This window comes from Carcharodon carcharias, chromosome 16, assembly GCF_017639515.1.
Source record: "Carcharodon carcharias isolate sCarCar2 chromosome 16, sCarCar2.pri, whole genome shotgun sequence".
In the NCBI taxonomy this organism is placed as follows: Eukaryota; Metazoa; Chordata; class Chondrichthyes; order Lamniformes; family Lamnidae; genus Carcharodon; species Carcharodon carcharias.
This window is the reverse complement of record NC_054482.1, coordinates 93,739,089-93,758,537: the sequence shown is the minus strand read 5'-3', so window position 1 is coordinate 93,758,537 and position 19,449 is coordinate 93,739,089. Positions and strand designations below refer to the sequence as shown.

General features: G+C 39.1%; 1 protein-coding gene across 9 annotated transcripts in view; it reads left to right on the top strand.

The window, feature by feature from the left end:
- The window catches only part of szt2 (SZT2 subunit of KICSTOR complex), a 247,917-nt gene that overhangs the window by 1,028 nt on the left and 227,440 nt on the right, over positions 1 to 19,449 (top strand). For all 9 annotated transcript variants that reach the window (XM_041208824.1, XM_041208825.1, XM_041208817.1 and 6 more), the window contains exons 2-14: positions 953 to 1,078; positions 4,128 to 4,301; positions 6,641 to 6,811; positions 8,653 to 8,784; positions 9,622 to 9,781; positions 11,560 to 11,666; positions 11,754 to 11,955; positions 12,040 to 12,210; positions 12,831 to 13,062; positions 13,241 to 13,370; positions 15,341 to 15,486; positions 15,884 to 16,036; positions 16,668 to 16,782. In XM_041208824.1, the coding sequence (XP_041064758.1) occupies positions 953 to 1,078; positions 4,128 to 4,301; positions 6,641 to 6,811; positions 8,653 to 8,784; positions 9,622 to 9,781; positions 11,560 to 11,666; positions 11,754 to 11,955; positions 12,040 to 12,210; positions 12,831 to 13,062; positions 13,241 to 13,370; positions 15,341 to 15,486; positions 15,884 to 16,036; positions 16,668 to 16,782 (2,019 nt within the window). The remainder of the gene's footprint in view (positions 1 to 952; positions 1,079 to 4,127; positions 4,302 to 6,640; positions 6,812 to 8,652; positions 8,785 to 9,621; positions 9,782 to 11,559; positions 11,667 to 11,753; positions 11,956 to 12,039; positions 12,211 to 12,830; positions 13,063 to 13,240; positions 13,371 to 15,340; positions 15,487 to 15,883; positions 16,037 to 16,667; positions 16,783 to 19,449) is intronic.

Genomic DNA, 19,449 nt, shown 5'->3' with positions numbered 1-19,449 from the left:
GTTTTATAAACTTTAAGCCTAGTTTATAAAATTCTCCAATCTTCATAATTATGGGGTTTAACTCTAATATCGGATGATTTTTATAGTGAGATAACTATATCTAGTATACAGATACTAAGAAGGCTACATCAAAATATACAACAGATTGAAATAGGATAGCTGCAAGAGCAGGAATTAATATCTGTGGTGCAGGAATTTAAGCTACAAAAATACTGTATGTAGGCATGCTGGCAAAAATGTAGTGCTTGGGATCAGTGTAATGTTAGGGATATATAGCTGGTGGGTATGGGCTGCTTTATGTTTGGAAATTTCTAACTGGATGTTAGAAGTTTAATTTAAATAGAACTCCATTTTCCCATTAATATCACATCTTATGATGGTGAAGTGCTCCCTGCATCTAACACTGAGATTAACTGTGTCACAGTAGACCTGCAGGATAACAACTTTGATGCTTTTTGAATATTTCTTGGCTCATGCTGGAGCATGAGACATTTCACAAAATGATTGTGTTAGGCTAAAGAAAGATGCCTGGTCTAGAATATCAGGAGAAAGAATTTAAGGCAGTAAATTCTGTGTTGGGTTTAAAATGAACTCTTACTTGTAACCAACAGGGGAATGGCATACGAGAACATAACTGCATTTTGAATGGGAAGTAAACGTTATGTTTAATAGCCTCCTTCTTCTAACTGGCGATGTATAACGTAGACTTCCCTGGAGACCTTAGTTTACTTAATTTTACTATCATTTAATACAAAGACTAAAGAAAGAAAGCAAACTAAAATGAACGCATAAAAAGAAAATCATTCAAATCTCATTGCTACAAACTCATGGGGGTCCAAGTACTTAAAGTCTTATTAAGGTATGTTCTCTTATATTACCACTATTAGAGTTTCTGGTGACCTAAAGGAATTTCTCAAGTTCCAAGGTATTTACTTATATTTTTGTTTGGCAGGTGGAAGAAGCAGGCCAGGTTTTCCTACTCATGAAGAAGGAATATCGGATTTCCCGCAATGTGAGATTAGCTTGGTTTCTCAGCAAGCTCAATCAAAGCATTCGACCGATGTCAGAGTCCGAGCTTGTGAGTGAAAGGGTTGGGGGAATTGTTCTAAGACCTGTTTCTGAGTGCATGGGTGAAGTAGAGGGCCCTGCTGGAATAATGGGAACCTACGCTGGCATATTAATCTTTGTATGAAATGTAAATTGCACTCTCTGTACATTGGGAGAAAATAAGATGGTCGTGAATGTTGTTGGCACAGATCATTTATTGGTAACACAAGTGGTTTCAGGATATTTGTTGAAATATGAAAGCAACCTCCCTCACAGGGCCAATGCCACTTGCTTCAATGTTGCACTTTCACAGAGCGCTAACCCTTGTTCTGCTATTAACACATTCTGCCACTACCATCAACTTCTTTACTCCTTACCACTACCATTAGCACTCCCTTTGTTTTGTCCATGACATCTTCGTTTGTCTCTCCTTAGCTCCCACCTATCCCTGACCTTCTATCTTGCTTCACCTGCTCCACCCCTCCTAAACAGTGTAAAATCCATCGCATTTCTACTTCTCTTTAGCTCTGAAGAAGAGGCATATGTACTCAAAGCATTAACTTGGTTTCTCTCTTCAAAGATGCTGCCAGACCTGCTGAGTTTTCCAGCATTTTATGTCTTTATTTGTTGAAATAGAATGTTTCACTTAATTAATTCCATTGTCCTCTTGCCTTTCCAATCAGGAATGTGAATCATCTCACTTTTTTGTCCTTCCCCTGCCCAAGGATACTGAAGTCAATTGTCCTGCCCCTGAGGTTAACTAATACAATCTATATTGTGACCTCCTCGGTCTGCGTGGCTCAGTGTAACACTACAGAGTACTGGGTGCCACTTGTTATGGCATGGTGAATGGTAAATGCTGAGCTGTTCAAATTCCAGTGGGAAACTTTGAAACAACTGTCACATCTATTTTACAATTCGCAAAAATTGCTGGAAAAACTCAGCAGGTCTGACAGCATCTGTGGCAAGAAAGACAGGTTCTGAAGAAGAGTCATACAGACTCGAAACATTTACTCTGTCTTTCTTTTAAATCCAAATTACTCTGGTTTATCTAAAAGTGCAAGTTTTTCCTTTACACCTCACATTCTAAAACTTCAGCCATGGTTACCTATTTAACATTTCAAACCTAGCTTCTCTTCTGATACATCAAAGCCTTCAGACCAGCTGTCTTTAATTCAGTTAATCCACCCCCACACCCACACACCCACCCACATATACACACACAGTATCTTACCTTACAATAAATTTCGATAATATTATGAAAATTATTATATTTTCCTGATACCACAGATGCTGTCAGACCTGCTGAGTTTTTCCAGCAACTTTTGTTTTTGTTTCAGATTTCAAGCATCCACAGTGTTTTGCTTTTATTTTTCAATTTGTATTTATTTTGAGATGTGTGCCATGAATTCAGTAGTAATAAGATCACCGAGTCTTATAGGTTTCTTACCAAAAATAATTAAACCTTTAAAAATGATTTTAAGCACATACATAGGTTTACAAATTGCTACTATGATAACTCTTTGCTCCCCTAGTTAATCTAACTCCCAGTTACACCTGTCAAGGCAACAGTAAAACGCATAGATTTTAAAAGACCCTGGCAAAGTAACACGACACCCTGAACAGTTGATTTCAAAGTGAGTTTTCTTCACTTCAGTTCGTGTAGACAGCAACTTGAGGCTTAGAGGCTGGAGGCTTTTCACACTTGTTAGATCTTAGAATGCTCTCCTCTCACACATAACCTTATCTCCTTTATGAAGGTTTCTCCCTTTTTAATGTAAATCCCATTATCCCGATATGTCTTTTCAATCCTACTTTTCTAATAATAATCTTTCATAGTACCAATTTTATCAGTAACCTTTGGGAAAAATAAACACACTGTTCGGTTTCATCTGACTAAGTGTAACATTTCACCACCTCTTTTTAAATCCAAATTACTCTGGTTTATCTAAAAGTGCAAGTTTTTCCTTTACACCTCACATTCTAAAACTTCAGCCATGGTTACCTATTTAACATCTCAAACCTAGCTTCTCTTCTGATACATCAAAGCCTTCAGACCAGCTGTTTTTAATTCAGTTAATCCACCCCCACACCCACACACCCACCCACATATACACACACAGTATCTTACCTTACAATAAATTTCGATAATATTATGAAAATTATCATATTTTCCTGATACCACTGAGCCAACAGGCAGAGCCTCTTGATATTATCTTTGTAGTGATATAAGATTTGGTTTTGATATCTACCAAAAATGCACTGATAGTAATGGTTGCTTCTATGGCAGATCTTTTTGACTAAAGCTCTGTGTGAGTTGTGCAACAGCCAATGTTAACCTCTGCACTCTCCTGCCTTATAGCTCCAAAGGGGTTCTCTATTAATGAGAAAAATGGGGTGTATCTCAGGGTGGTATAGCTGGAAGTATGATCTATATTGCAAAGTTTTCACTTTGAGAATTAAATTTGGTGTGTCTTACAAAGAAAATTCCTAAGTGATGTTATTATGCAAGAGTGAAGGAAAGGTGGCCTTGTGTTTGTTTTGAAATGGATTAATCAAAAAATCATAGAGTGGTTACAGCACAGAAGAAGGTAATTTGGCCTGTTGAGCCCATGCTGGCTCTCTGCAATTGGAGTTTAGCTATGTCTTGTCCTTTCTCTGGAGACCTGCAAATTATTTTCCCTCCAGTGCTTATCTAATACCTTTTGAAAGCCCTGATTGAATCTGCCTCCACTACACTCTCAGGCAGTGCATTCCAGATCATTACCACCCCCTGGGGGAAAAAGAAAAAAATCTTCATGTCTTTGATTCTTTTGCTAATCTCCTTAAATTGGTGTCTTTTGCTTTTCAATCCTTCCGCCAGTGGGGACAGTTTCTCTCTATCGACTCTGCCTCGATCCTTCATGATTTTGAAAACTTCTATCAAACCTCCTCTCAACCTTCTCCTCCAAGGAGAACCACCTCAGCTACTGTAGTTTATCCAAGTAACGGAAGCCCCATGTCCCTTTATGCTTTACAGCAACTGTAATGTGTGCCATATGTGATCGGTCTTACAATTGCAATGTTTCTTCTTCTCACAGCGCAAATCCAAGAATGAACTAGATATTCTCAGTGTCCTCCCAAAGGGCTGGCAGCCAGATGAACCAGTTGTTGCTCATACCTACCAGCTGGTACCATCGACCCACATTACCTTCCTTGCTCAGCGCTACCGCTTTGTTATGGAATTGGATCTCAGTCCATCTACAGGGATTGTGGTGAGTAATTGTTACATTCAGTGGAGAGAGTGAGAGAGAGTTAAAGCTATTGAAACCAAATATCTGAGCGAATATTGTATGGTTCATCAGCAACTTTGACTAATAGCTTTCATTCATTGTGCAATATATATATATTTTTAAAATGTTTTTATTAATTTTTCTTCAGATTAAAGTTCACACATATAGTTGAGGGTGAATATAATTTAATGATGGTTTCTGAAATTTAGTTGGTTCAGGTATATGGAAGATGCCTTGTAGGATCTAGGCATTGTCATTTGTTAAATGCAAAGACATGGGGTTGGGATGGTTGCTGGCTTGGCAGCTCCACTCTGGCTCTTTGTAGTTGGTCTCAGTCTGCGTGAGTGATGTCTGGATCATGTGGATTTCCAAGATCAACTGCCTGGTATTTCCCAAGTTTCAGGCAATGCCCGTAGATCTCATTTCTGACTGGCAGATGCCCCACAGATGATTTACATGCATTAGTGCTAATAGTATTATATACTACTACTTTATTGCATGCCCTTCAACAATATAAAGAGAGATCATAAAATTTGCTGGTCTCCTTCATTCCTTCTTGTTGCTGAGTCCCTATCACCTTTCTACACCTTAGAGATACTGCTTAAAGCCTACCTCTTTGATCAAACTTTTGGTCATCTGTCCTAATATTGCCTCGTGGCTCAATGTCAAATCTTTTTGCTAACACTCCTGTGAAGTGCGTTGGGATGTTTTGCTACATTAAGGGCAGTGCAGTTGTTGCTGGCTGTGAACAGATACTTTGCTTGTAAATCCTCCTGATGTGGCTTCATGAAATCATACTGGTGTTGTTGTGAATTGATAATATTACCCTCAGCCCACTGTTCCACTCATGATATGGCAGGAGTACACCATTAAGATATTGTAAAGGGGCAATTGAAATGACCAAACCTCAGCTAAAATGTTCAAAACTTGTGAAAGGATAAGCCCAGCAATTACAGACCAGCCAATGGTTTAACTTCAGTGGTGGGCAAGATTCTAGAAACAATTATTCAGGATAGAATTAGTAGTCACATGGAAAAATATGGGTTAATAAGGAAGAGCCAGCGTGGATTTCTGAAGGAGAAATCGTGTTTTACTAACTTGCTGGAGCTTTTTGAAGAGGTAACGGAAAAGGTCAATGAGAGTAATGCTGTTGATGTGGTATACCTGGACTTTCAAAAAGCATTTGACACTGCCACACAACAGATTTGTTAGAAAAGTTATTCCATAGGCAATAAAAGGGACAGTAGCAATGCGGCTACAAAATTGGCTTCACTGTGTGTCGGTGGTGGCGGGAGTGAATGTTGAAGGTGGTGATGACGTGCCTGTCAAGCGGGTTGCTTTGTCCTGGATGGTATCGTGCATCTTGAGTGTTGTTCGAGTTGCACTCATCCTATCAAGTGGAGAGTATTCCATTACACTCCTGACTTGTGCCTTTTAGATAGTGAACAGGCTTTGGGGAGTCAGGAGGTGAGTTACGTGCCACAGAATTCCCAGCCTCTGACCTGCTCTTGTAGCCACCGTATTCATATGGCTGGTACAGTTCAGTTTCTGGCCAATGGTAACCCCTAGAATGTTGATAGTGGGGGATTCAGCAATGATAATACCATTGAATGTCATGGAGAGATCGTTGAATTCTCTCCTGTTGGAGATGGTCATTGCCTGGCACTTGTGTGGCAGCTCACCTTGTGTGGCGCAAATGCAACTGGTGGAAGGGAAAGAATGGCATTGAAAATGCCCACCTTTAATAAGTAATGTGTATTTATAGTAAACATGTATTGAACCGTAATAATTCTGCAATGTAGTTTTTCTTTGTTGTGGGCTTGTTTGCGGTTAGGTTAAGTCAGTTTGATAACACTGCTGCATCAGGGTCACCTGGTCATGGATTCAAGCTGCATTCTCATACTGAAGGAATGCTGCACTGTCAAAGTGCTGTCTTTCAGATGATCAGATGAAAGTGCAGAAGAGGGAAAGTTACCACATTTCCCATGACCAACATCAAAAATAGATTATCAGATTGATTGCCTCGTTTGCTGTTTATGGGATCTTGCAGTCTTCAGATTAGTTGCTGTTTTTGCCTATAAACAATAACTGCCAATGCTTCAAAAAATATTTAATTCGGTTCTGATGTTTGGGGTGTTCTAAGCAGGTGAAAGGTGCTTTATATAAATGCAAGCTCTTTTTTTTTAAACAGCTGTGCTTGCTGTTTTACTGCCTATCGCATGTACAGTATTTCTTTGAAACTAGATGATAGGACTTTCCCTCTTTTCCAATAGGTATTTATTATTTGTCCGGCTAAGTGATTGTTTGTGTATGCCCCACAGGACGATTCTACTGGGGAGCTGATTTTTGATGAAGTGTTTCATGCACTCTCAAAGTGTTTAATGGAATTGTTGCGGCCATTTAATGTCCCGGGTACGGATATCGTTTTTCAACCAGAGATCTACATAACCATTCTTGCTTATTCTTCCATCATAGGACTTCAATCTCACCAGGTGAGCTCTTGATCAGCCTTAAGAATTTCTCTTTCTGCTGCTGCTGATTGCTATATTGTTACCAACATAACGTTAGTGAATAAACAAAGATTTTTTTTTGCCTTATTGCACTGCCAGCCGTCCATCCCTCGCACCCCAAAAAACATAACGTAAGAAACAGGAACAGGTGTAGGCCATTCAGCCCCTCGAGCCTGCTCCGCCATTCAATAAGATCATGGCTGATCATCTTGTGTTTCGATTTCCATATTCTCGTCTAACCCCGATAACCTTTGATTCCCTTGCCTAACAAGAATCTGTCTACCTCTGCCTTAAAAATATTCAATGACCCCGTCTCCACCACCTTCTGAGGCAGGGAATTCCAAAGTCGCACAACCCTCAGAGAGAGAATTTCTCCTCACCTCTGTCCTAAAAGGGCGACCCCTAATTTTAAAACATTGCTCCCTAGTTCTGGTCTCACCTACAAGAGGAAACATCCTTTTGACGTCCACCTTGTCAAGGCCGTTCAGGATCTTGTATACTTCAATCAAATAACCCCTCACTCATCTAAACTCCAGTGGAAACAAGCCCAGTCTGTCCAACCTTTCCTCATAAGACAACCCGCTCATTCCAGTTATCAATCTAGTAAACCTCCTTTGATCTGCCTCCAATGCATTTACATCCTTCCTTAAATAAGGCGACCAAAACTGCACACAGTATTCGGTCTTACCAATGCCTGTATAACTGAAGAATAACATCTTTACTTTTATGTTCAATCCCCCTCATAATAAGAGATAGCATTCCATTAGCCTTCTTAATTACTTGCTGTACCTGCGTACTAACTTTTTGTGACTCATGTACTAGAACACCTAGATCCCTGTACACCTCAGAATTATGCAGCCGTTCTCCATTTAAGTAATATTCTGCTTTTTCTATTCTTCTTGCCAAAGTGAACAACTTCACATTTTCCCACATTAAACTCCATTTGCCTGATCTTTGCCCACTACTCAGCCTATCTATATCCACCTGGTTTTATTTCTAAAGCTGAGATTCATATGATTTATAGACGAGTGGGATTTTGTGCCTGTGCTGTACCAAGCTTGCATATGTAGGCTGTTTTTAATCTTCTATCTACGCTGTTTATCTCTTTCTCCTGCCACCATTTCTTCTTTCTACAAGTAGAGAGTCTGGCTCTGACTGCTCTTAATACTAGCCATTGTCACTGCTACTTTCATTGACAGACAAGATGGAACTTAACCCAGGAGAGCTGAGAGCCAGATAACTGAAGCATAGATCAATGACACAGCAGGGAACATCTTTTTTCAGCTCAGACCTGAGTTCAAATTCAGTGTATGAGCAGGGTGAAATTTTTTCCCTGTTGGTTGTAATAATCCCAAGTGAAAGCAAGTTTGAGTCATGAAGCTACAGGTCAAAAATTGAGAAAAAAATAATTGAGAAATGTTACTAAATGTATTTGTATCTTGTTTTTGTATTAAATGAATTGTCACAAGTCAAGGACAGACTAAGAATACACTTATTCAACAGGTGAAGTTGAATTTTTACTTGGGTTTAGAGCTATTGGCTCAAATTGATGCAAATGGATCTTTTTCCAATTTTCAATCTGTACTACATTTAAACTGGGAGTGTATGATATTGACATTGGACAGAATAGGTAGGAACGGACCATGCATCCCAATATAGATTACTTCACATTTTTCATGGACATAACACTTTCTCAAAAGTTGGTGCTTTTGCCCAAGCTGCCTATTCCTGCAGATGTATCTCCCATCTGTGATGCATATGTATTTGCTTGCATGCGCTCTTATACCTGACTTCTGATCTTCATGAGTGCCTATGCATTGTAGGTTCTAGTTCAAGGCTGTTTATTGGATCGAAACAATTTGGATACTTTCCATCAGAATATCTATCAGCAGTTACGAGCGTTTGAAAACAATGTAGCTGAGGTTCTTCAGCAGCACTACAAGCCCAAACCACAGGTCAGTATCTCAGTAAAATTGGAGGGAAAAAGTAACTCAGTCACCTGAGTAATGCATCCCAAGTGCTATTAGTACTAATTGGCCATCTCTGAGAGCTTAGTGTTAGATATAGAATTTATATTTTAGTTTAGCCGAGAACATTTGAAAGGAGCAGTTAATGCATTTGCCTTTTTTCTGATCGGACCTGAGTTCAAATTCAGTGGAGATGAGCAGGATTAAAAATTTCCCCTGTTGGTTGTAATAAGCCCAAGAGAAATAAGTTTGATTCCTTAAATAAATAAGTTTAATGCCTTCCTATTTTGTGCTACATTTGAACTGGGAGAAAAGAATGTGGCTATTACCAACTGGCCAACAGCCTGCATATTGAAGAAGTAATATTTCTGACCTGATTGTACAAGAAAATTCACCACTTGACAAAACGAAAAGTCATGTTATTATTTCTCAAGCAACTAGTAATGTATGACTTCAGCCCTTGAAATAAGCATAACGTGACAGCCTTGCCTGATGATAAACCCTGTAGATAACTGCTCCAGTATATCATGTGTAGTAGAATGGAAGGGCGTGGATGTTCCTTTTTCTTCTCCCATCCCCGTGCCACCAACACCACCCCATGCTAGGAAATTAACTTCCAATTTTCAGTTGGGATATAAGAGATGAACTAAGCATTAACCAGACACCTTCCCCTTTGGAAAGAAATTCAGAAGAGCTAATCCAGTGGGCTACAGATGCAAAAGAACCTTGATCGTAAAGATCTGTTTAACTGATCAGAATTTTAGTGTTATGCTGCTAATTGCTAATTCTGGTTTTATATCTAATCTCTTCCCTCTTAAATCACAGTCTGATAGGCCCATTTTATCCCAAGGGGATACTACTGACTTTTATGATCAGTCTTCACGGAAGATGACTTTTTCCATGGTAACACCAGATATGGGACTCGTCAACATGATCCGCAATGGCATCCTAGCACTTCAATTACTGCCATCCAACTCCAGCGCAGGTTAATACATTGTCCATAAAGTATCTTTCTAATTGGAACTTTAATCCCAAGACAATCTGATTGTTAATTTAAATTCCATTAGTAAGCCATTGTTTACTTTAGATCTCAACTGGATCAGTGTCAGGAAAATATAACAAATTTCATAATGTGATTGGAATTTATTGCAAGGTAAGAATAGTGTGTGCCTGCCTGTCTGTGTGCCTGCCTGTCTGTGGACTTAATTGAATTAAAGACAACTGGTCTGAAGGCTTTGATGTATCAAAAGAAACTAGGTTTGAAATGTTAAATAGGTAAACATGGCTGAAGTTTTAGAATGTGAGGTGTAAAGGGTAAATTTGCAATTTTAGATAAACCAGAGTAATTTGAATTTCAAAAGAGCTGGTGAAATGTTACACTTAGCCAGATGAAGCCAAATAGTGTGTTTATTTTTCCCAAAGCTTATTGATATAATTGCTACTGATGAAAGATTTTTGTTATTAGAAAAGTAGAGTTGAAAAGACATATTGGGCCAATGGGATTTACATTAAAAAGGGAGAAACCTGCATAAAGGAGATGAGGTTATGTGTGGGAGGAAGGAATTCTAAGATCTAACAAGTGTGAAAAGCCTCCAGCCTCTAAGCCTAAAGTTGCTGCCTACACGAACTGAAGTGAAGAATACTCACTTTGAATTCAGCTGTTCAGCATATCGTGTTACTTTGCTGGGGTCTTTTAAATCTGTGAGTTTTACTGTTGCCTTAATGGAGGTTTAACTGGGAGTTAGATTAACTAGGGGAGCTAGGAGTTATCAAAGTAGTAATTTGTAGACCTATTTATGCGCTTAAAATCATTAAAAAAAAATTAATAAAGGTTCAATTTAGTTTTGAAAGAAACCTGTAAGACTCAGTGGTCTTATTACTGAATTCAAGGCACACATCTCAAAATAAATACAAATTGTAAAATAGTTGCAGCAGTTTCAAGTTTCTCTCTGGGATTTGAGCTGCTCAGCATTTACCATCTGCTGTGCCTTAGCAATCAGTTGATTCCTTTTAGACAGAGAGGATGTGCTTGAGCAGTTGGGTAGTGCTTACCTTAGTTTCCCCTAGTGAGAGGAGGAATTGGAGAGTGAGGCAACTTCTTAATGGTTCATATGTCACTGGTTAAAGAATAACAGAAATCCAGTCAAGTTTCTACTTTCCCTAAGGAAGTGCATGAATGGGGGAAAGCCTGAAGAACAGAGAAAATATAATGGTTTAAAGAAATTAATGTTACACCTGGCAGAAATGCTGGGTTAAGGTCTCCACAAATCCAGTGGGCTGTGCCTTCTGTTGTCATATTCAGTCTTGCGCCCATGGGTATTACAGCACTGTGGTGCTGTAAATCAATTGTTATTTCTCTTTCAAGCAAGCAACTGAAAGATACCTGAACAGTAAGTTAGTGTTTCCTGACTGATTGTAGCCAAATCAAAATATGTTGGCTCCCAGTGAGTTCAACAATGTGAATCTGAAAAATTATCTTGTTCTGTAAGTTGCAATGAAAGGCTAAGCGGTACTTTCACCCGAACCACCTTTTATTTAATATCTTTTCAGTTTTTATATTTATAAGTGTTCAGATGGTTCGGTTGGAACATTTATCAAATTGTAAGGGTCGTGTCAACTGTAAGCCGGGAGTTGACACCAAAAGGTCACAGTTCTAAGATAATATAGAAACTCACTATTCCCCAGTGAAATTATGGGACTTAGTGTAATGCTACTGCAGTATTATTTTAAGGTTTGCACTGAATGGGCTTATTTCTCTTACAGGTATAATAATCATCACTGATGGTGTCACAAGTGTACCAGATATTGCAGTGTGTGAAACATTATTAAACCAACTACGCTGCGGCACAATTGCCTGTTCCTTTATACAGGTGACCTTATATTTTTAACTGAGGCCTTTGATTTCAATAGGCCAAGCTACTTCCATGGTTGTATAAAAGTTGGTGTGCTTCTTACAGGTTGGAGGTGTGTACTCATATGACTGCAGCTTTGGTTATGTGCCAAACCTGGAGCTGATGAAGTTCATTGCCATGGCAACATTTGGATCCTACATGTCCACGTGCCCAGAAAGTAGCCTCAATATGAATGCATACCACAAAGCTTTTCTACTGTACAGCTTCTTGAGACCTGGAGAATCTATGAACCCAGAGTATTACTGTGGCAAGTATATGGGGTGTTTCTTTATTTTATTCCGTTCAGTGTTTGGCTCTTCTATTGCTGAAATATTTGTTTTTCTGTAATTAGTGTCCCAGCACAAACTGTTCAATGAGCACCTGGTGTCTGCCAGCAGTAATCCTGCGTTGGCCATGAGGCGGAAGAAGCATGCTGAAAATGAGGTGCATGCAGACCTTACCAGTGTCGTTTCTGTACGGTTGCGTGAGGGCTACACGGTGAAGGAACTTAATATCACTAAAGGTAAATAAGTATCACTAAAGATAAATAAATACTGCTAAAATGGCAGAGCAAGCTGGTGAAGAAGCAGTAAAGAGGGTGATGGTTTGAACGCTTGCTGTGTGGTGGAGTGACATGTAGAATTGGATTAGGTAATGTTGGATGACATCAAAGGGTGGGACCCCAATAAAATTGGGTACTAGTATGATGACGATCTGTAAACTGCTACTATAGGGAGATCTTGCGCTTCAGTGGGGAGCGCCAGTACCTCTGAACCAGAAGCTTCGGGTTCAAATCCTACCTCAGAACTGGTTGACCACGGAAGGAGCATTCATGATGTGGCCAAACAGTTTGATAATCAACTTCCCTAATCCTTCCAACATTCCCAAGGCAGGCAGTAAGAGCAAGAGAGATTCCTGCTCAGCCATGCTTGATGCAGCGTGGTGCCCTTCGAGCTGTAAACACTTGTATTTTCTCTAAACAGAGAAGAGATGCCTGTGTCCCTCGTGGGCAATGGCTAACTATGGACGGATAGAAACTGCTATTACCATGGCATAACTCACTTTACCAAGAGTTTGACTTTACTAATCGCATTAGTAATTCTTAATTTTTTTCTCCTCTATTCATTCTTATTTGGAGTTCAGGTGGAACACAGTTGGAAGTGAAGCTGATGCTGCTATGGAAACACAACATGAGAATTGAATATCTTGTGGTAGCCTCGTGGCCCCTGGATGCGGCAAAACGCTTGACCTGGGTGGAGGTAACAATGGAGGGTAGCTATGATATGCTCCATGATATTAGTTGTACTATGAGGAAACCAATAACCAGCCCATATCGCACCACTGTTATTCGGCGGTTCTGGACCACTCTGCAGAGGTAAGTAGATGGAATTGCATGTGAAAGGGGAAAGTGTTGTACGATTGTAAGAGTAACGGGGCATGTTTCCTAAATGATAGTTTTGTTCTGCGACTGGAGTGAAGGAGGGAGCGGGATGTCTGTGTCTTGTGTTTAAGGGAAAAAAATGACTAAATTTTTGTATCATGTACTTCCTTAGTATTAATCAGACAGATCAGATGCTGGTTCATCTCAAATCTTTCAACACTATTCCTGAACATTACACCATCCCGGAGAGCACCAAGAACGGGGTTCCATTGTTCTACATCCCTCCAGGATCTACCACACCGGTATTGTTCAGTTAAATATTTATAAACTAATATATTTCAAAATCACAGAATGAAAAAAATATTTATTCGTGGATACCAGTAAATTTAGAGTATTCTGAACAAATTGGTAATTATGGTAATTGATTCCATGCATTTCTGTTTCCATCATCTAATTATTATAGAAAAGACTAATTTTCATGAGGTTCTACAAAAGCAGCAAAAGAAAAATTGTGTATAGTGTTTGTTTGACATAGCAAATGTTGAGGTTTTGGTGGATATTGGCTGTCTCTCTATATAAATGCAAATTCCTTCATTCTTTCTGTGTATTTGTTTTAAAATAATTTTGCTATTGGGCATTTGTATGCAGTGCCAAAAAGAATCTATAGTTTCTGTAAAAATTGCCAAGTGAGCCTGTTTTAAATTTGCTTGCTTACCATATCAGTGATCAGGGTTAGCAGAGACAAAAGGGGAAAAAAGGTGATCTTTTAAATGCCTGCCAAATTTATTTAGATTGAACAAATGTCTTCTAGATAAAATTTATAGCCCCGGTTAGAATACACTCAAACCTTTACCAATCTATTAAGTCCTAGAATTAAACATTATCTAACCAATAGTTAACCTGATGGGACATGCCTTTAACATAGGTTGTAGTTGTGATTTAAAGCATAATGAGGTATGATTAATTCTGAAGACTAGTAAGTATAAGAAGACAAAAGAGTTGTGATCCATGAGCTTTTTTAGTATTGCACAACCCGACTGTCGGCATCAGAAATTTTTTTAAATAGATTTCATACTTGATTAGTAAGATATAAATGTTAAAAATGCAATGCCATTTTGTTTACTGCAATGGCAATGCAAAAAACCTGATCTCATTCAGACTTTTGTAAAGATTAGGTGCTTCCCCATGTGATATGATACCAAAACTAAGATGAGCAGCTCAGAAATCATAAAGTTGGACAAAATATCTAAGTGGGAAGAACATTTGCAAATTAAATTAAATGTGGGCAAGTGTAAAGTGCTGCTGGCAGGAAGAAAAGAGTGGCCGCTGCATGTCTTCCATTAATATGTTGAGACAGCTAAGGATAAAAAAAAGTTGAGAGATTTTAGTAGGTTCAACAATCGATATATCCAACTAATGCAGAGTAGCGGTCAACAAAGTTGATAGGATATTGAACTATGTGGCCAAAACAGTAGAATGCACATCTTAGGAAGTCGTGATCAAACTATGCAGTCTCTCGTCAGACTGCACCTTAAGTACGGTGTCCATTGTTGATCACAGAGACACGGCATTCTAATACTGGTGCACAGTGCAAAATAAAACCATGAGGCTGATTCCCAGTTTTAAGGCCTGGGTCGTAAGAAAAGAATGAAGAGAATCTGGTTTCTCACCCTTGAACAGGGGTTTCCCTGAGGTGTCCTTTGCTAGCATATAACATGGTAAACATATGGAAAAGCTAAGGCTGGAAAACAACTTCAATCTAATTTGTAAGGGAATAACGAGATGCAAATTTAAAATAGTTAGAAGCAAATTTAGGCTTGAATTTCTTCACACAAAGAGCAATCAATGTATGGAACGTTCTTCCAAGTAAAATAATGAGGGAAAAATATAGAATCATTTAAGAAACAATTGGGTACTGCAAAGCAGGGGCTTTAGGGTTGTTCTCGATGAATAAACTAAGATTAACCACATCATAGGATGCCATTTGGCTCTTTAAAAAAGCTATCCAGTTATCTAAAAAGAACTTTACTGGATGAGTGTGAAGAGAATTTATTTGGGGAAACAGCTCCCCCCTCCAACCTTGCTGTTAAATACCATTGCAGATGAGGCACTGCTACCGTATTTTTTTCAAGAAAATTTGGCTAGTCTTTAGCTTTTGATTAAAGTATGCAGTTTGTTGAGTTTATAAGGCCAGATTGCTGCAGTTCAGATTTGTATTGTTGAATTCCACATTTTTGATGGTGGGTAAGTTTATAACCATTCACTTCCTTAGGTGCTGTCACTGCAGCATAGTGGCTCTAAGGACTCCAGCCAATCCCAGTTTGCATCTTACTGGAAGCCTATCTTATCTATGGATGCCAGCTTCTGCCAGCGGTGGCTTCACATGCATCGCATTGGCATACTACTGGAACACGATATGTAAGTTGGGACTGTATTCATCTGATTTAATTTAGTCAACGTACACTCACCCCCAGATTTTAAAGAGATCGGAAGCAGTGCTTCCCCATCTTGGACTGTTAATATTGTGGTTTTGTTCCAAGAAGATCTTTTGTATCAGCAATAAAAAAATTCAGTATGAGGAAAATATGCTTTTTTAAATTCATTTTTGGGATGTGGGCATTGCTAGCTAGGCCAGCATTTATTGTCCATTCCTAATTGCCCTTGAAAAGGTGGTGATCAGCTGCCTTCTTGAACCGCTGCAGTCCTGTAATGGGTTAATCTGTGTTTGTGGTACACAAGTTGTTACACTTAATGACTTATGACTTTTATTGTCCATGGTGCTTGTTTAACTGTGTTTCTACCCTCTTCTCTTTAGCCCAGTGCCAAAACATATCCATACACCAGGAAGTAATGGCCGCTACAGTACCATCCAGTGTCGCATCTCTCTCTCTGCACTAACTTCCCTCCTACGGGATTGGAGCAGTTTTGTGTTGGTAGAAGGATACTCCTATGTTAAGCTTCATTATAAGTAAGAATTCATTTTACTTAATATTTTTTCAGTTATAAAATTTGTGGAGCTAAAATCCCTGGTGCATAATATGGCTATGTGGCTTTGCAGAGTCCAATGAGAGTACAGTTCTGCGCATTGTTTCAGAAATGTCGATACGTAACAAATTTAAGACTAAGAACAGGCCGATTCTTCTGTAGTCAGTTGGCACTGTTAAATGCTGGGTGGGCAGTATAATTTTTTTGTAATATATGGGCTTTGGAAGTGACACTAATGTCTTATGCCCAAGAGTTTAGTCTCAGATATTGAGATTACATAAAATGTTTCTTTTGGAGCTTTTTTTATTCATTCATGGAATGTGGGTGTCACTGGCTAGGCCAGCATTTGTTACCTGTCCCTAATCGAAGGGAATTGCATCTCACTCAAGCAAAGGAATTAACTCAGCCTGTGAAGTGAATATGAGTGAGGGGGGGGGGGGGGGGGGGGGGGGGGGGGGGGGGGGGGGGGGGGGGGGGGGGGGGGGGGGGGGTGGGTGTGGGGGGGGAGGGGGGGGGAGAGTAACTTTTGTGCACTAGAGATGAGTATTTTTACTTCCAACATACTTCATCTCAAAAGCATTGCTGAATCAAAATAACATTTGTTTAATTTGTAGTGGAATGGATCAGCCGCCTGCTTCTTTTTACCTTGTCCGAGTTATTTCCAAAGCTCCATGCATGGTCCTTCGTCTGGGATTTCCTATTGGAATGCAAGCACAAGCTCGGAATAAGGTATGGCTTTGGGAGCAGGGAGGTGTGCACTGATGCAGAGAACAATTAGCTGTGCTGTTAGAGGAATGGTAGTCTCAGTCTCAAAACAGTATTTGGCTTGGGTTTGGGATATTTATATTTTCTTTTCTGAACCACCAGATTGTGACCAATTGAAAACCAGTTGGTGTTTTTTTTTTGTTGTTTCTATGGCCTTGCCCCTCCCTGTCTCTGTAATTTCCTCCAACCCCACAACTCTCTGAGATATCTGCACTCCTCCAATTCTGGCCTTATGAACAAACACAATTTTAATAGCTCCATTATTGATGTCCGTGTCTTCAGTTGTCTAAGCCGCAAACTTTGGAATTCCCTCCCTGCACCTCTCTAACTCTCGACGTAGTTTTCCTCTTATAACCTTTAAAACCTACCTCTTTGACCAAAGTTTGGTCACCTAAACCAAAACGTTAAGTAACTCAGTGTCAAATGTTATTTCTTAATGCTTCTGTGAAATGCCTTGGGCCCTTTTACTACATAGATACTGATGTAATATTGCCATTCCCTTTAATCCAAGAGCCAAAAGTTGTAATTTTGATACAACAGCACATTACTCCTGAATTAGAAATTCTAGAAGAAAGTTGCAAGTTTCTTAATTTTACAGGACTTGAAAAGTATTTTTCCCAGTTCTCTGATTATTTCATTTCCTCCTTTTTGCCCTCCCTTCCTCCTCATTCCTTTTCAGTTACAAAGTGTTAGTTCAAATAAAATAATTTAACTGCTACACTTGTAGCAATTGTTCAGATACAAGTGTAACCTTTCTGTAAAGCCATTCTGCTCTTGTCACCTCAGGAAGCACGGTATTTATATTAAAATGTTTTAGTTCTAAATTGTCACCAGTGTGAGAGATGAGATCGACTTTACTTTTTTAAAATGTTTGTTCCTAAAATAGGTTTAAGCTCTGGAAATAACCCAGAAGCTAAGTAGCACAGTGATGCAATATTTCAGAAGTGTGAGACAAATTCATGGAGTTAGTTTTCTCACAGTGCATACGGAAGTGAAACATTTTAATTGTTAATAGTAAGCTTAGACGGTTGATAAATTTTAAGGTTGGCTAGCACTTGAATACTGGTGATCAAAAGGTCACTAGCTTTGACCATTTGGGATAGTTATAGCAAATGTTAATACAACATTCAAGGCTATGGGCCAAGTGCTGGTAAATGGGATTAGGTCGGTCAGGTGTTTCTCACGTGTTGGTGCAGAATCTTCTGCACTCTGTGACTCTGTGAAATGTTAGTGGGATAAATTAGCTGAATTTCAGAAGAAGCAGCTTAAGACTTATGACGGTGGCAAAGCAAGATCAATTTTGCAGGGAGGGGGCAAGAGGAGTCAGTCCTGAGAAAATAATAATTGTATATTAACAAGATACATATCATAAACAAAGTAAGAAGCTGATATGAACACTTGGATCCAAGTTCTTGAGATAATAGAACAAACATAAAATAAATAAATGGCCCATCATATATGAAAAGATTAAAAGTTGAAGAAGTGGGTATTAAGATACAAACTAGATATGGAACTGAGTGGAGATTATGTACAATCAGTACTATATTCTGGGACAGACTTCTATAGCTTGTTGAATAATGTATTTAGGTTGCAGTTGGAGTTAAAAAGAAATCTGTACTACTTCTCCTAAGTACAGATGACTTACATGCTTTTTAATTATAATTGCAGTTACTGGGTATCCAGTTGACTTGTCCACATGGGTTGCTTCAGTGCATAATATGAAGTCTTGTGAACCACTATAAAGTTCAGAAGTATGTTCCCATTAGTTTGCTTATATAACATCCTGCAACTACTAACAGATCTTGATTCATGGATTTGGGATATATCCACCAATGAAGGAACCACTCCATAAACAGTCCTTTTCAAACTCAGAGGCCATTAATTTTCAAAAGGACAATCTGAATAGACCTGAATTGCATGTTGATTAACACGTCCCGTGGCCATAACTTGGACACACTTGCTGTAGCCATGTGAGTAAGCCTGCAGTCATGAAACAGCAAGAAGCTCCTTGATGCCCAGGAGATGATTCATTATATCTTGGACATAGCAAAGTCAGACCAAACGCCAGATTTAGTCATCAGCCTGGGGACAATTGAGAGTGAAGGTACAGGGGATGGGGATAGTCTCAGCAAAGGTGACTAGGGATTGAAAAATAATTAATATCTGGCTTGGGGCAAACGGATAGTTATTGTTAGATGAGATTTTATACAAAAGAAAGGAAACAACAAACATGGTGGGGATATTACCTTTTACTAATCTATCCAATAAGGATCTCTCTTCCAATAGTAACTTCACTTTGAGGTGGTGGTGAATTAGTGATGCACCATAGGGCTGGCTGATGATTGATGAGAATAGACTGGAGGAGGCTTGAGTGAAGTGTAGAGAGGCTGGCATGGATTGCTTGGGCTGAATGACATGGAGCCTTTTCACGTTATCTATTAAGTATGCAAAAGATTGTGATTACATGCAGCGCAGAGAATAAGGTATTTATTTTATTGTAGCCTTCTCCTTCAAGTATAAAAAAGAGCAATGTGAATAATGTAACCAGGACCCAAGGTGTAATGTGCTTGCTACCCACTTATTTAAAAGAACAAGATGCTGAGAGATTAGAAAGATTCTACATCCGTTCTC